Source organism: Cherax quadricarinatus, chromosome 26, assembly GCF_038502225.1.
Source record: "Cherax quadricarinatus isolate ZL_2023a chromosome 26, ASM3850222v1, whole genome shotgun sequence".
NCBI lineage: Eukaryota > Metazoa > Arthropoda > Malacostraca > Decapoda > Parastacidae > Cherax > Cherax quadricarinatus.
The window spans coordinates 3,596,376-3,614,986 of record NC_091317.1 but is presented as its reverse complement, the minus strand read 5'-3'; the positions used below and the strand labels follow the sequence as shown (position 1 = coordinate 3,614,986).

Below are 18,611 nucleotides of genomic sequence, written 5' to 3'. Positions count from 1 at the left end.
AACCGACCGATCAAGCTGATTCTCAGGACAGAAACAGTGCGGAACAGGATCCTCCAAGAGAAACCACGGTTGAAAAATTCGGAAGAGTACAAGAAGGTGTTCCTAGACAGAGACAGAACACAGAGAGAAAGCAGCTGAGGGAGAGGACAAAAAAGCGAAAGGAGCTAGGAAAGGAGACAAGGATGGAACCAGCAGAGGTCAGTCAGAGCAGAACAGAGCAGCAAGGGCAAGCACACACACAACTATCCTCAGAACCCCACAACCTATCACACCATCCCAACACACAATACAATCCATACCCACAGCTTCCACCCAACCCCCCATCATAGAATCCCACAGTATGCTACCAGGTCTCCCACCCCCACAGGCCCCCAAAACCACAGTGTTGGAAAGGAAACTGAAGGTATGGTACACAAACGCTGATGGAATAACAAACAAGTGGGAGGAGTGGCACGAAAGAGTCAAAGAGGCATCACCAGACATCATAGCGATCACAGAAACCAAGCTTACAGGTATGATAACAGATGCCATCTTTCCAACGGGATACCAGATCCTGAGAAAAGACAGAAGGAACAGGGGGGGGGGGGTGGAGGAGTGGCATTGCTGATCAAACACCGATGGAATTTTGATGAGCTGGAGAGAGGAGACAGCGGAGAAGAAAGTGATTACATAGCGGGAACGCTTCACTCTGGTGGTCCCAAGGTGATAATTGCAGTGATGTATAACCCACCACAGAACAGCAGGAGGCCAAGGCAAGAGTATGACGAGAGCAATAGAGCGATGGTTGACACACTGGATGCAATGGCCAGAAGAGCTCATGCATGCAGGGCAAAGCTCCTGATCATGGGCGACTTTAACCACAAGGAGATCGAATGGGAGAACTTGGAGCCACATAGGGGCCAAGATACATGGAGGGCTAAGATGATGGAGGTGGTACTGGAAAACTTCATGTACCAACACGTAAGGGACACTACAAGAGAGGAGAGGAGAGGATGAACCAGCAAGACTGGACTTAGTATTCACCTTGAGTAGTGCAGATATTGAGGACATCACATATGAAAGACCCCTTGGGGCCAGCGATCATGTGGTTTTGAGCTTCGAATACACAGTAGAGCTACAAGTGGAGGGGGAAGCAGGAAGGCCAGGACAAATGAAACCAAACTACAGGAAAGGGGACTACACAGGAATGAGGAACTTCCTGAATGAGGTTCAGTGGGACAGAGAACTGGCAGGGAAGCCAGTTAATGAGATGATGGAATATATAGCAACAATGTGCAAGGAGGCTGAGGAGAGGTTTGTACCCAAGGGTAACAGGAATAATGAAAAAGCCAGGATGAGCTCATGGTTCACCCGAAGATGCAAGGAGGCAAAAACCAAGTGTGCGAGGGAATGGAAGAAATATAGAAGGCAAAGGACCCAGGAGAATAAGGAGAGCAGTTGTAGAGCCAGAAACGAATATGCACAGATAAGAAGGGAGGCCCAACGTAAATATGAAAACGACATAGCAGCAAAAGCCAAATCTGACCCGAAGCTGTTATACAGCCACATCAGGAAGAAAACAACCGTTAAGGACCAGGTAATCAGGCTAAGGAAGGAAGGAGGAGAGACAACAAGAAATGACCGTGAAGTATGTGAGGAACTCAACAAGAGATTCAAAGAAGTGTTCACAGAGGAGACAGAAGGGGCTCCAGAAAGACGGAGAGGTGGGGTACACCACCATGTGCTGGACACAGTACACACAACCGAGGAAGAAGTGAAGAGGCTTCTGAGTGAGCTAGATACCTCAAAGGCAATGGGGCCAAATAACATCTCTCCATGGGTCCTGAGAGAGGGAGCAGAGGCGCTATGTGTACCCCTAACAACAATATTCAATACATCTATCGAAACAGGGAGATTGCCTGAGGCATGGAAGACAGCAAATGTGGTCCCAATCTTTAAAAAAGGAGACAGACATGAGACACTAAACTACAGACCAGTGTCACTGACATGTATAGCATGCAAAATCATGGAAAAGGTTGTCAGGAGAAGAATGGTGGAACATCTAGAAAGGAATGATCTCATCACCAACAGCCAACATGGTTTCAGAGATGGGAAATCCTGTGTCACAAACCTACTGGAGTTCTATGACATGGTGACAGCAGTAAGACAAGAGAGAGAGGGGTGAGTGGATTGCATTTGGACTGCAAGAAGGCTTTTGACACAGTACCACACAAGAGATTAGTGCAAAAATTGGAGGACCAAGCAGGGATAACAGGGAAGGTACTGCAATGGATCAGGGAATACTTGTCAGGAAGACAGCAGCGAGTAATGGTACGTGGCGAGGTGTCAGAGTGGGCACCTGTGACCAGCGGGGTCCCACAGGGGTCAGTCCTAGGACCAGTGCTGTTTCTGGTATTTGTGAACGACATGACGGAAGGAATAAACTCCGAGGTGTCCCTGTTTGCAGATGACGTGAAGTTGATGAGAAGAGTTCATTCGATCGAAGACCAGGCAGAACTACAAAGGGATCTGGACAGGCTGCAGACCTGGTCCAGCAATTGGCTCCTGGAGTTCAATCCCACCAAGTGCAAAGTCATGAAGATTGGGGAAGGGCAAAGAAGGCCGCAGACGGAGTACAGTCTAGGGGGTCAGAGACTACAAACCTCACTCAAGGAAAAAGATCTTGGGGTGAGTATAACACCAGGCACATCTCCTGAAGCGCACATCAACCAAATAACTGCTGCAGCATATGGGCGCCTAGCAAACCTCAGAACAGCATTCCGACATCTTAATAAGGAATCGTTCAGGACCCTGTACACCGTATACGTTAGGCCCATATTGGAGTATGCGGCACCAGTTTGGAACCCACACCTAGCCAAGCACGTAAAGAAACTAGAGAAAGTGCAAAGGTTTGCAACAAGACTAGTCCCAGAGCTAAGAGGTATGTCCTACGAGGAGAGGTTAAGGGAAATCAACCTGACGACACTGGAGGACAGGAGAGATAGGGGACGACATGATAACGACATACAAAATACTGAGGGGAATTGACAAGGTGGACAAAGACAGGATGTTCCAGAGATTGGACACAGTAACAAGGGGACACAGTTGGAAGCTAAAGACACAGATGAATCACAGGGATGTTAGGAAGTATTTCTTCAGCCACAGAGTAGTCAGTAAGTGGAATAGTTTGGGAAGCGATGTAGTGGAGGCAGGATCCATACATAGCTTTAAGCAGAGGTATGATAAAGCTCACGGCTCGGGGAGAGTGACCTAGTAGCGATCAGTGAAGAGGCGGGGCCAGGAGCTCGGACTCGACCCCTGCAACCTCAACTAGGTGAGTACAACTAGGTGAGTACACACACACACACACACACAAACACACACACAAACACACACACAAACACACACAAACACACACACAAACACACACACACACACACACACACACACACACACACACAAGGTGGACAAAGACATGATGTTCCAGGGAGGGGACACATAAACAAGAGGCCACAATTGGAAGTTGAAGACACAAATGAGTCAGAGAGATAGTAGGAAGTATTTCTTCAGTCATAGAGTTGTAAGGCAGTGGAATAGCCTAGAAAATGACGTAGTGGAGGCAGGAACCATACACAGTTTTAAGACGAGGTTTGATAAAGCTCATGGAGCGGGGAGAGAGAGGGCCTAGTAGCAACCGGTGGGGCCAGGAGCTAGGACTCGACCCCTGCAACCACAAATAGGTGAGTACACACGCACGCACACAGGCCACTTTATTAGGTACACCCTTCTAGTACCGGGTTGGGCCACTCCTTTACCCCCAGAACAGTTTGAATTCTTCGTGGCATTCATTCAACAAGATGGAGGAGACTTTCCTCAGAGATCCTGGTTCATGTTGATAACATAGCATCACGCAATTCCTGCAGATTTGTCGGCTGCATATTCATACTGAGAGTCTCCCCTTCCATCACATCCCAGAAGTTTACACCAAATTCTGACCCTCCCAGCTGCATGTCGCAGCAGAAATAGCGATTCGTCAACAGGTCAGGCGAAGTTTTTCCAGTTTTGAACTGTCCAGTTTGGGTGAGCCTGTACCCACTTTAGCCTCAGTTGCCTGTTCTTAGCCGACAGAAGTACAACCTGGTGTGGCCTTCTGCTGCTGTTGACAATCTACTTCAAGGTTCGACGTATTGTGCGCTCAGATATTCTCTTCTGCGTACCACTATTGTAACTCGTGGTTTTTTGAATTACTGTCACCTGTCAGCTTGAACTAGTCTGCTCGTTTTCCTCTGACCTCTCTCATTAACAAGGTGTTTCCACTCACAGAACTGCAACTAACTGGATGTTTTATATTTATCACTCCATTACCTGTAAACTCTAGAGACTTGTGTGTGTGAAAATTTCAGATAAACAGTTTGAGATTCTCAAACCACCCCATCTGGCACCAACAATCATTCCACGATCAAAGTCACTTACATTACATTTCTTCCCCATTCTGATGTTTGGTCAGAACAACTGAGCCTTTTGACCATGTGTTCACGTTTTTAGGCATTGGGGTGTTGCCACTTGATTAGAAGATTATAAATTTGCAATAACGACGAAGGATACAGGTGTATGTAATAAAGTGGCCACTGGGTGTATGTTTAAAATGATAAAAGCACACGTGCGCACACAGAGGGAACAGAGGGGGAGGAGGAGTTGCACTGCTCCTGAAAAACTAATGGAGTTTTGAGCAGTTGGAAGGAGTGGACGGAAGGGAAGCATGGGACTATATTGTAGGAACGCTGCAGACTGAGAGTCCACTGAAGAGCAGGAGACCAAGACAAGAATACTAGAGCAATGGTTGATACACTAGCTGAGGTTGCCAGAAGGGCCCACATGGGCAGGGCAAATTTACTAGTTGTAGGTGATTACAATCACAAGGACATTGACTGGGAAAACCTGGAGCCACACGGGGGATCAGAAACGTGGAGAACGAAGATGATGGCGGTGTTAATGGAAGACCTCATGCATCAACACGTTAGGGACACTATCAGAGAGAGATAGAGAGAGAGAGAGAGAGAGAGAGAGAGAGAGAGAGAGAGAGAGAGAGAGAGAGAGAGAGAGAGAGAGAGAGAGAGAGGGGAATGAACCATCAAGGCTGGACTTCATATTCACCTCGGAGCTAGTGATCACGTGGTCCTGAGCTTAGAATATATTGTAGAGCTAAACGTGTAGAGAGAAGCAGCATGAGTAGGACGGTAGAAGCAAAACTACAGAAGAGAGGGCTACACAAGTTTGAGAAATTTCCTACATGAGATACAGTGGGAAAGAGAACTGGTGGGAAAAAGAGTGAATGAAATGATGGAATACATGACCACAAAATGCAAAGAGGAGGAGGAGAGGCTCGTACCTAAGGACAACAGAATGAATGAGAAGACCCGAACAACCCCTTGGTTCACCCAAAGGTGTAGAGAGGCCAAAACTAAGTACACTAGAGAATGGAAAAAGTATAGAAGGAGATTAGCCGAAGAACCAGAAACGAATATGCATGGATAATACCGGAATAACATAGCATCGAAAGCCAAATCCAATCCAAAGCTGTTGTACAGCCACATCAGGAGGAAAACAACAGTCAATGACCAGGTAATCTGGCTGAGGAAGGAAGGAGAGGAGATTACAAGAAACGTCAAAGTGTGTGAAGAGCTAAACAGGAAATATTTACAGTGGAGACAGATTGAACTTCAGTAAACTAGAATGAAAGGGTACACCAACAGATGCTGGACATAATACACACAACCGAGGAGGAAGTAAAGAGGCTGTTGAGTGAACTAGAAACCTCATAAGTAGTGGAACCGGACAATATCTCTCCGTGGATTCTGAGTGAGGAAGCAGAAGCGCTGTGTGTCACTAACGATAGTCTTCAACACACATATCGAAACAGGGCAACTGCCTTAGATGTAGAAGACAGGCACGTAACATTAAACTACAGACAGTGTCACTGACATGTATAGTATGCAAAGTCATGGAGTATAACGGGATTATTTGGCGTTCTGGTAGCGGGGAGTAAATGATACGTTTTCAGAGGCTTCTTACTTTATTAAGTCATGGTGGGTACACAGGCTTGTGTGTTTGTGCCCATGGCCCGGGCAGGGCCATCCCACGAGAGAGAGCTGGGAGTACTTGTGTCTTCCTGCTAGGCCGCTGTGTGAGTGAGAGAGAGGCAAGTCTGGGCATACTGAAGTGGCAAGGCCTATAGGTGGCAGCACCAGCATGGCGCAAAATATGAACTAAGCTGGCAGACAGCATGGGCTGTCTGTGCAGACAGTACAGGCAGTCTACATACGCTCGGCCACCTACCGCGCGTCGTCCCGACGCGACAATACTGGTGGTAAAAGGAACACGGTCTCTCTCTCATAGGAACAGGGCACAGAACACAAAATAAAAACATATATATACATATGGACATGGAAAAAAAAACTTCCTACAGGGAGGGAAGAAAAAAACATGTGGGGTGTGCTAAACATCGTGGTCAAAGGCAGTGAGCGTCGAAGGGCATCACTGCATGCCTTCCTGCGTCTGGACAGATACTGCAACACAGGAGACATCACTGCGGCTGAGCTGTGACGTAACAGGTTACAGTCTCCTCTGGAACGGTGAAGCAGTCATCGTAGGAGTCGCTGCAGGTTTTCACTCAACCTGGGGCACATGCTGGTGCCCTCGAGTGAGGCGTCGACAAAACTCGGCAACTGGGCAGGACTTCTGGCAAGCGACTCAGGAGGACACTTCTCGACTGGTACTGTCGCTGGGCTGTCACTGCCGGCGAGCGTGGAGCGAGTTGTGGAGCGAGTCATGGCAGAGACGACTGGGCGAAGCATCTGGGAGTCGTAACATCATACACCAGACTGCAGTGAGAGAGCTAGCAGTCAAAGTGACATCATCTTTGTGCAGGCTGCTCACTGAAGCTTGTGACACGAGGCTGACAAAGTGCTTGCCGACAGGGCTAACTGCGGCTTGGCGAGTATCATTCTCTCGGCAGTTGGAGTTATAGCAGAGGTTAGTCTAAGCGTCCCCAGACTTGTTTCTCTACATATAACTGCACTCTGACGGTCTGGAGGTGAAGTGAAACAAATCTCGATGGGAATCGTAGCAGGTACGATTCTGCAGAACATCACGAACGACGAGCATAAAAGCTTTCTGTACAAGAGGGCTCGGTCACTCGGGGCTGTCTGATAGCTGTCAAACACACTGGTCACACGGGTGACTTAACGCAGTGGTGCTACTCAGGTCTGACTCAGACCTCACTGGACACACGGAAACTTTAACTAGCAAATGATACTTTTCTGTGCACAAAGCTGACACTAAGACATATACTAAAAAGTGAGAACACTGACTGAGAGGAATTAACACACGACATATATCTTCTCTTAGTCTTCTCGACAATATTTTAATAATTACTGAACACTCGATGGTGACATCATGTGATGTCAGGCGTGATGTCAGCAGCACTGTGACGTCAGCAGACATCTCGAGGTGACGTCAGGCAGACATCGTGAGGTGACGTCAGCAGACATCGTGACGTCATGAAGTCGGCCAGCATCGTGGGTGACGTCGATGTGATGCGGGCAGCAGACCACAGCATGAGGTCTGGGACATCTGGTAACTCACGTGACTTGTAGATACACGTGACATCGCCCACACCCATGTGGCGTCGTGATCTACGTGGCATGCTGATCCATGTAGCTTCGAGTGGCCTCGGGCCCTCGGATACACAGCACTGGCGACGAATTCACACGAAAAATAGCAGAAAACACAGCAGAGGGAGTGAGCAGTGGTGAGTGTATGGTAGACGGGTGAGCGTGAGTAGGGCGAGCATGGGCAAGGTGAGGAACAGCCACTTCCTCTCCTCCCCCACCCACAAACACGTGGAGAAGCTCACACTGGACGCAGAAATCACCACAAAGCTCACCTCTGGCTTGCTGAAACAGCTGTGCTGAGCTGAACAACAACAGCAGCAACATACAAGTGACGCTGAACACGTGACTTGAGAAACAGCGTGGGACGCTGTAGCGTGGGGTCACTTACAATTCTCGAAGAAATTCGGTAAATTTCGGCTGGATCCTGCTTGTACCTGTGTCTGGATGCTCAAACGTGCAGACACGACATCAGGATAACTCGTTGAGAGACGGATGCTTCTTGTGTAGGGTGATGAAGTGAAGATGACTTCATACCTCTCCTTCCTCTCTCCGGGCAAACAACTGCTGCGACCACCGCTGCTACCATTTATAAAAGGGATTATTTGGTAGTATGGTAGCGGGTGGTTAATGATACACTTCTTCGGAGGCTTCTTACTTTATTTAAATTGTCATGGTGGGTACACAGGCTTGTGTGTTTGTGCCCATGGCCCAGGCAGGGCCATCCCACGAGAGAGAGCTGGGAGTACTTGTGTCTTCCTGCTAGGTTGCTGTGTGAGTGAGAGAGAGGCAAGTCTGGGCATACTGAAGTAGCAAGGCCTATAGGTGGCAGCACCAGCATGGCGCAAAATATGAACTAAGCTGGCAGACAGCATGGGCTGTCTGTGCAGACAGTACAGGCAGTCTACATGGAGAAGCTTATCTGGAATAGACTGGTGGAGTTTCTAGACAAGAATGAGCTAATACACGATAACCAGCACGGTTTCAGGGAGGGGAAATCCTGTGTCACAAATCTACTGGAGTTTTATGACAAGTTGACAGGAGTAAGGCAGGAGAAAGAGAGGGGTGGGAAGATTACATTTTCTAGAACTGTAAGAAGGCTGTCGACACAGTTCCGGACAAGAAATTAGTGCAAAAGCTAGAAGAGCAGGCAGGAATAACAGGAAAGGGACTGCAATGGATCAGAGAATACCTGACAGGAATGAAACAATGAGTTATGGTACTGGACGAGGTGTCAGAGTGGGCGCCTGTGACGAGAGGAGTTCCACAAGGGTCGGTCCTAGGGCCTGTGCTGTGTCTGCTAAATGTGAATCACTTGACAGAAGAGATAGATTCAGAAGTGTTCCTGTTAGCAGACGACGTGAAGCTAATGCGGAGAATTCAAGTGGATGAGGATCAGGTAGAACTACAAAAGAATCTAGACAGGCTGCAAACCTGGTCCAAAAACTGGCTCCTGGAGTTTAACCCCACCAAGTGTAAAGTCATGAAGATTGGGTAGGGTCAAAGAAAACCGCAGACAGTGTACAGGTTAGGGGGCCAGAGACTGAAAACCTCACTCAAGGAAAAGGACCTTGGGGTGAGGATAATACCAATTACATCTGAGGCGCACATCAACCAAATAACTGCTGCAGCATATGGGCTCCTAGCAAACCTAAGAATAGCATTTCGAAACCTTAGTAAGGAATCATTCACAAGTCTACACTGTGTATGTCAGGACAGTATTGGTATATGCAGCACCAGTATGGAACCCACCTGGTCAAGTACATCAAGAAATTAGAGAAAATGCAAAGGTTTGCAACAAGACTAGTCCCAGAGCTAAGGGGTATGTCCTACGAGGAGAGGTTAAGGGAAATCGACCTGGCGACGCTGGAGGACAGGAGAGAGAGGGGGGACATAATAACGACATATAAAATACTGAGAGGAATTGACAAGATGGATAGGGACAGGAAGTTTCAGAGATGGGACACAGCAACAAGGGATCACAATTGGAAGTTGAAGACTCAGACGAGTCACAGGGATGTTAAGAAGTATTTCTTCAGCCATAGGGTTGCCAGAAAGTGGAACACTTTGGAGAGTGATGTAGTGGAGGCAGGATCCCTGCCCAGCTTTAAGAAGAGATACGATATAGCTCATAGAGCAACGAGAGAGTGGACCTAGTAGCGACCAGCGAAGAGGCGGGGCTAGGAGCTGTGACTCGTCCCCTAGAACAACAAATAGGTAAGTACACACACACACACACACACACACACACACACACACACACACACACACACACACACACACACACACACACACACACACACACACACACACACGTCCAGAAACTTATTAACCACCTCTCGTGCGGGTTAATGGAAATACTCAGAAACAACGACCTCAGGGAACTCTCAGAGCAGTTCTCTCGGGAATTTTTAACAGAAGACTCTCTGAGGATAAGTTTACGAGGAACTCTCACAGGGTAATTTTGTGAGGAACTCTCACAGGGTAACTGTGAGGAACTCTCACAGGGTAACTTTGTGAGGAACTCTCACAGGGTAACTTTGTGAGGAACTCTCACAGGGTAACTGTGAGGAACTCTCACAGGGTAACTTTGTGAGGAACTCTCACAGGGTAACTTTGTGAGGAACTCTCACAGGGTAACCGAGAGGAACTCTCACAGGGTAACTGAGAGGAACTCTCACAGGATAACTTTGAGAGGAACTCTCACAGGATAACTTTATGAGGAACTCTCACAGGGTAACTCTTAAGTATGTCTCAGTGAGAGCTGTTAGTGGTAATGAGGCAACTTTCTCAACAAATTTCCTGAAACATCATTCAGTGGGGACACAACTAGCAGACGGAGGATAGAGCCTGCACCAGACCTCGGTCTTAACAACTCATACGGTTTTACTCCTTTATAAAATACTGGTTTATAAAAGACTGGCTTATAAATTACTCTGCAACGTACCTATTTACTAGGTACCTACTTATAGCTATGTAAACAGACTCAACAGGCGTGAGAAGACTTACCTAGTTCTCTCATCCTGCCCAGAAATCGAACAATGTATTGTATTACACTGTTTCACGAAGCGCTAAACCTGCGTGAATCATCGAGTGCAAGAAGTGGGAGGAGGTTCAATCCTCCGTTCAGAATTCGTACCCATTATTGTAATTTCCCTGTCCATGCTCACACTCCAACAACACTTCAAATCCCATAAGCCATTTGAGCTCATTCACTCTTATTTAACTCGCTAACATGACATTATTATTATTAATTTTTTTTAGGTTTACAGCCTATCGACAATACGAAGAAATTATTAAGCCTTCATATAATGAGATCAAAAGCAGTTACGAATATTTTAATTTATAAAATATGGATTAAAGTAAACTCTCTCATGGTATATGGACTACACTTACAGTTATACACCTCTCTCTCTCTCTCTCTCTCTCTCTCTCTCTCTCTCTCTCTCTCTCTCTCTCTAGATTTATATTTATACCAATATTACTATTATCCTTATTATTATATCTACAAAAATTGCTGTAAATCTTTGCGATATATTTTGTTAAGAGAACTGAAAATATTCTGCCATTTGAAATCTTCATTTCTATTGCTTTAATGTGGAACTTGTCTAGATTTTCCCTCTTATTCTCACATTAAATGCAATTTATACGTCTTTCTTCTCCAGCTGCCCCAACTCCGGAGTGTGGAGGAGTGTTTGACCAATGTTCTGGGCCACCCTCTTGACTCCCACGCCCACACACATGCCCCTGATGATTCCTACGCCCACAATAACACAGCAAAGTTCCTGTCCCCTTCCTTTGAGGCTCGCACCTACCTCGGCCAGGAGCGAGGTCAGAGCAGAGCTCAGGTGCACTCCTACGTTAAGAGCAGCCTCGTCAACAGTCCTTGTAACCACGACAACCCAGGAAGCAACCAGCACACTCTCTACAACCACCAGAAGAGCCACCAACACCACCAACAGCAGCAGCAAATAGAGATTATGAAGGAGAGTGGTAAGGGCCCCCACCGATGGAGCAGGAGTGCAGAGAATCTACCTCAAGAACTACAGCAGCAGCAGCAGCAGCAGCAGCAGCAGCAGCAGCAGCAGCAGCAGCAGCAGCAGCAGCAGCAGCAGCAGTTCCAGTGTCGTTGTTCCTGTGATCACTCCAGCTACGGTGACTTACCCGTGAGTATGTTTCTCTGTCTGCAAACACATGCTTCTATTTCCATGCTCAAAACCTGGTACGCACCCTACACCCAGCCTTCCTCAAATGTCTCCTACATCCTCTTTCATCTAGCTCAGATTCATATTCACCTGCCTAATCAGTCCTGTTTTGCATCATTCTTTTCACATGACCACACCACCTCAGCCTCTCCATGGCTATTGAATGACTCAAATGTTCGTAAAAAATGTATAGAATGGGCCAGGAGGGTCCGAAACGTTGTCACGGGGTTACTGTTCTGGTGTGAGTTGTTGGTGCAATGTTTCAACCACAATACTGTGAGGTTTTATTCAGATGCTATCGTTAGTGAAACAAGCACGTTAGTTATTTTATGTCTAATTTTCTGTAACACACACACACACACACACACACACACACACACACACACACACATAGGGAATGTCCTATGAAGAAAGATTAAGGGAAATCGGCCTGACGACACTGGAGGACAGGAGGGTCAGGGGAGACATGATAACGACATATAAAATACTGCGTGGAATAGACAAGGTGGACAAAGACAGGATGTTCCAGGGAGGGGACACAGAAACAAGAGGCCACAATTGGAAGTTGAAGACACAAATGAGTCAGAGAGATAGTAGGAAGTATTTCTTCAGTCATAGAGTTGTAAGGCAGTGGAATAACCTAGAAAATGACGTAGTGGAGGCAGGAACCATACACAGTTTTAAGACGAGGTTTGATAAAGCTCATGGAGCGGGGAGAGAGAGGGCCTAGTAGCAACCGGTGAAGAGGCGGGGCCAGGAGCTAGGACTCGACCCCTGCAACCACAAATAGGTGAGTACAAATAGGTGAGTACACACACACACACACACACACACACACACACACACACACACACACACACACACACACACACACACACACACACGCGCACACGTTTTATAGTAGAATTTAAGTATCTTTTCAGCATCGTCATATAAAGCGCTTCATTAAGTCTTGAAAGTCCAGGACGGACCGACCTGGTTCATTACCCAGGACGGACCGACCTGGTTCATTACCCAGGACGGACCGACCTGGTCCATTACCCAGGACGGACCGACCTGGTCCATTACCCAGGACGGACCGACCTGGTCCATTACCCAGGACGGACCGACCTGGTCCATTACCCAGGACGGACCGACCTGGTCCATTACCCAGGACGGACAGACCTGGTCCATTACCCAGGACGGACCGACCTGGTCCATTACCCAGGACGGACCGACCTGGTTCATTACCCAGGACGGACCGGTACGTCGTCAGGTTTTTCCATTCCAATACGTGGATTAGTTGTCAATTCATCTATTTTCACAATGACAGTTAATTCTTATATATATGTAAACGTATATGTAAATAGTAAATATGTGAGATTTAAAATGAACGAGTGTAGTGGAACCTGTACACGTAATTAGAAGGTGAAATAAAATGTAAATCCCAGAGCTGGTACTAATTTACACTCTTTTGTAAATGTTTTACATTCAGTATTTTGCTTTTTCCTGGCACTCTTGGTGGCACTGCATGTGACAGCCAGAGGTCAAAGGTCATTATTATTATTATTACTGTGAGGCGCAAAATCTGTTTCAGAGTGGATTCTATACAATTTCTTCTTTATTTGTTCATAGAATTTGCTCTAAGTAGCATTTATAACACCATTTTTTTTTCAAAATCAAGGCAGTTTTCCAACAATAAAACCTGTAACACATGTTCTGAGCAGACATTGTGAAAACAGAGCCATGACATGATGGACCAGTCAACCAGGTCTCCTTGCTGCTACCTTCCTTCTTATATCTTGTAGAATATTTCCTGTACCAGTTCCTTAGTTGTTGCTCTCCTCACTTCTCTCAGTACCTTCTCAATACTTCGTATGTCACCTCTCTCAGAACCTTCTTCATCCTTCAAGACTTCGTATGTCACCTCTCTCAGAACCTTCTTCATCCTTCAAGACTTCGTATGTCACCTCTCTCAGAACCTTCTTCATCCTTCAAGACTTCGTATGTCACCTCTCTCAGAACCTTCTTCATCCTTCAAGACTTCGTATGTCACCTCTCTCAGAACCTTCTTCATCCTTCAAGACTTCGTATGTCACCTCTCTCAGTACTTTATCTTCATCCTTCAAAACCTAGTATGTCTGCTAGTCCTCCATGTGTTTCCTCATCCTCTGTACTTCACTCTCTTGCACTTTTGTCTGATGCAAGACTTTGTACCTCAGGCGTTGTCTTCTGACTTGAAAAATACCACTAGTAAAACAAGCAACTTTTATTCATAAAGTTTTCAATAGTGCATTAAAGTCTCTTAATTATTGCTTTCTATCTCACCTACTTCCGGGCTCTCGTATCCCAGTTTTATATTCATTCTCAGTTCCAGACCAGGCTTCAGTGACCTTCTACTCCCTTCATACATGTCTAATCCACTAAAGCTACCTGAAGTATGTGCCTTGACGACGCTACGTGGCAGTTTGTTCTACTCATCTGTAACTACATTGTAACATCACAGCTTTCCTTAAGTTGAACGCACCCAACTTCATATTGTGGTGACGGGAGCAGCTCTGTGAAAGCATACACATGGGCTACTGTTGTTGCTCTCGGCAGTGCCAGCCTATCATGTGACAAGAGAGTGAGAGCCTCTTATTGAAGTTTCCACAGCAGAGCCGGATGGAATGTAACTTGTAGCATGAAAGGAACAGATTGATAGGGGTTCGAACTCCGTTTGCAGTCAGTTAAGAATGATGTAAGTTTCATACACATGAGTAATTGTACTTTGAGAAATATGTTGGAAGCAGCTGTGCGTGGCCTCTATGTGTGCGCCTCAGCCATCATGGGCAGTAAATAGGAAAACCTGCCTTGTTATCTCTATGACTTATGACCGCCTATATGGCTGCTGCCTCTAATGAAGCCGAATTTACGTATGATTAATGACTGTGTGTGTTTGTGTGTGATCAAGTGTAAAGCTACGAACGAAAGTATTCGTGTTTAGAACTTGTCCAGAGTTGCCATAGCTGCCGTACACAAGTGAAGTATAACAGCTTCAGTGGCAAACAAGTGGCGTTGGGAATTTATGTGGAAGATGTAAGAAATATAGTAAAGGAAGAAGGTATAGCGAAACAATTTTTATCTGTCAGCGGGGAAAGGAAACCATTAGTCCAGGGGATAAATCTCCCGTCTCTAATATGCATCCCTACTGCCTTATCTCTTCGAAGACACAGGAACACTCGTAAATATACTCTTCTGATCTTAATCGTAAATGCACTGGAAGAGGGGCGAGAGAAAGAGAGAGAGGCAGATAGATAGATAGATAGATAAATAGATAGATAGATAGATAGATAGATAGATAGATAGATAGATAGATAGAGAGAGAGAGAGAGAGAGAGAGAGAGAGAGACGCGAATGACCCTGGCTCTGCACTGCTTGACCTTCCTCACACAGAATCTATGCCGCCTGCCTCAATTGCGTAAACACACTTTCCTGGTATCTCCTGCAGACACCGTCAGTGCCCCGCTTCGCTGCTGTCGCCAACGGCTCCTCTTCGTCCTCCAGGAATAGCAGCACCGACAGCCATGACCACCTGCCCAAAGACGTCCCCGAACTCAGGAACAAGCAGAGAGGTAAATTTCTGAGAAGTCCCTGAGACAGGTAAGGTTCTGAGAGGTCCCTGAGACAGGTAAGGTTCTGAGAGGTCCCTGAGACAGGTAAGATTCTGAGAGGTCCCTGAGACAGGTAAGGTTCTGAGAGGCCCCTGAGACAAATAAGAAGATTACAGAGGAATGAGGACAAGAGGACACTGAAGATAAAGCTGAATCAGAGAGATGTGAATAAACAATTTACCAGTTGAAGGTAGGTAGCAGGAGCTGGATGACGGGGTGAAATTGTATACACAGTTTCACAAATAGGTAGGATCGGTTCCCCTGCAAGAGGCCAGGAGCTAAGACTCGACACATTCACACAGAATTATATGAGTATAGGGACTTACCCTCTTTTTTAACTCTCTCTCTCTCTCTCTCTCTCTCTTACTTACCTAATCCTAACAACCAACTCGTCTACTGTGGTGGTTCCCCAGCCCTCTTCCTCCTCCCCCTCCCGATGGGCTTCCCCACCTCCCCCTGCACACGAAACTCCCCGCATCCATTACTTACAAAGTTAGAGAGACTGACATTGAGGTCAGCGCTGTGATGCTTATCGTCAGCAGTGTGTACTGTGTGGTCAGCAGCATCCCAGGACCCAGGACACAGGACCCAGGACAAAGGGCACAGGACATAGGACCCAGGACATAGGACCCAGGACACAGGCTCACACACTGTGTGAGGGAGGTTGTGGTGGTTGGGGTGGGGGGTAACATATATACTCCTCTCCATCATTCATCCTCGCCCCTTCTCCCTCCCTACATGGAGTTTACCTGGAGAGAGTTCCGGGGGTCAACGCCCCCGCGGCCCGGTCTGTGACCAGGCCTCATGGTGGATCAGAGCGTTATCAACAAGGCTGTTACTGCTGGCTGCACGCAATCCAACGTACGAGCCACAGCCCAGCTGGTCAGGTACAGACTTTAGTTGTTTGTCCAGTGCCTGCTTGAAGACAGCCAGGGGTCTATTGGTAATCCCCCTTATGTATGCTGGGAGGCAGTTGAACAATCTTGGGCCCCTGACACTTATTGTGTTGTCTCTTAACGTGCTAGTGACACCCCTGCTTTTCATTGGGGGGATGTTGCATCGTCTGCCGAGTCTTTTGCTTTCGTAGTGAGTGATTTTCGTGTGCAAGTTCGGTACTAGTCCCCCTAGGATTTTCCAGGTGTATATAATCATGTATCTCTCCCGCCTGCGTTCCAGCCAGTACAGGTCCAGGAACTTCAAGCGCTACCAGTAACTGATGTGTTTTATCTCCGTTATGCGCACCGTGAAGGTTCTCTGTACATTTTCTAGGTCAGCAATTTCATCTGCCTTGAAAGGTGCTGTTAGTGTGCAGCAATATTCCAGCCTAGATAGAACAAGCGACCTGAAGAGTGTCATCATGGGCTTGGCATCCCTAGTTTTGAAGGATGGATCCTGTCATATTTCTAGCAGATGCGACTGATACAATGTTATGGTCCTTGAAGGTGAGATCCTCCGACATGATCACTCCCAGGTTTTTGACGTTGGTTTTTCGCTCTATTTTGTGGCTGGAATTTGTTTTGTACTCTGATGAAGTTTTAATTTCCTCATGTTTACCATATCGGAGTAATTGAAATTTCTCATCGTTGAACTTCATATTGTTTTCTGCAGCCCATTGAAAGATTTGGTTGATGTCTGCCTGGAGCCTTGCAGTGTCTGCAATGGAAGACACTGTCATGCAGATTCGGGTGTCATCTGCAAAGGAAGACACGGTGCTGTGGCTGACATCCTTGTCTATGTCGGATATGAGGATGAGGAACAAGATGAGAGCTCTGTGCCTTTTGGAACAGAGCTTTTCACCGTAGCCGCCTCAGACTTTACTCTGTTGACTACTACTCTTTGTGTTCTGTTTGTGAGGAAATTATAGATCCATCTACCAACTTTTCCTGTTATTCCTTTAGCACGCATTTTGTGCGCTATTACGCCATGGTCACACTTGTCGAGGGCTTTTGCAAAGTCTGTATATATTACATCTGCATTCTTTTTGTCTTCTAGTGCATTTAGGACCTTGTCGTAGTGATCCAGTAGTTGGGACAGACAGGAGCGACCTGCTCTAAACCCATGTTGCCCTGGGTTGTGTAATTGATGGGTATCTAGATGAGTGGCGATCTTGCTTCTTAGGACCCTTTCAAAGATTTTTATGATATGGGATGTTAGTGCTATCGGTCTGTAGTTCTTTGTTATTGCTTTACTGCCCCCTTTGTGGAGTGGGGCTATGTCTGTTGTTTTTAGCAACTGTGGGACGACGCCTGTGTCCATGCTCCCTCTCCATAGGATGGTAAAAGCTCGTGATAGGGGCTTTTTGCAGTTCTTGATGAACACGGAGTTCCATGAGTCTGGTCCTGGGGCAGAGTGCATGGGCATGTCATTTATCGCCTGTTCGAAGTCATTTGGCGTCAGGATAACATCAGATAGGCTTGTGTTAACCAAATTCTGTGGCTCTCTCATAAAAAATTAATTTAGATCTTCGACTCTCAGTCTGGTTAGCGGCTTGCTAAAAACTGAGTCATATTGGGACTTGAGTAGCTCACTCATTTCTTTGCTGTCATCTGTGTAGGACCCATCTTGTTTAAGTAGAGGCCCAATACTGGATGTTGTTCTCGACTTTGATTTGGCATAAGAAAAGAAATACTTTGGGTTTCTTTCGATTTCATTTATGGCTTTTAGTTCTTCCCGCGATTCCTGACTCCTATAAGATTCCTTTAGCTTTAGTTCGATGTTTGCTATTTCTCTGACCAGTGTCTCCCTACGCATTTCAGATATATTGGCCTCTTTTAGCCGCTCTGTTATTCTTTTCCGTCGCCTGTAAAGGGAGCGCCTGTCTTTTTATTTTACATCTACTCCTCCTTTTTCTTAAAGGAATAAGCCTTGAGCATACATCGAGTGCCACAGAGTTGATCTGTTCTAGGCATAAGTTGGGGTCAGTGTTGCTTAGTCTATCTTCCCAGCTTATATCGTTTAGGACTTGGTTTACTTGGTCCCACTTTATGTTCTTGTTATTGAAGTTGAGTTTGGTGAATGCTCCCTCGTGACTAATCTCATTTTGTCGGTCTGGGGCTCCGTGCATACATGTCTGAACCTGGATTATGTTGTGATCTGAGTATATTGTTTTTGATATAGTGACATTT

The 18,611-nt window shown here is 46.5% G+C and overlaps 1 protein-coding gene across 1 annotated transcript in view; it reads left to right on the top strand.

Annotated features, from left to right (window-relative positions):
* LOC128691549 (uncharacterized) overlaps positions 1 to 18,611 on the top strand; it is a 59,757-nt gene that overhangs the window by 6,681 nt on the left and 34,465 nt on the right. The window contains exons 2-3 of the mRNA XM_070088948.1: positions 11,315 to 11,815; positions 15,324 to 15,447. Of these exons, the coding sequence (XP_069945049.1) occupies positions 11,315 to 11,815; positions 15,324 to 15,447 (625 nt within the window). The remainder of the gene's footprint in view (positions 1 to 11,314; positions 11,816 to 15,323; positions 15,448 to 18,611) is intronic.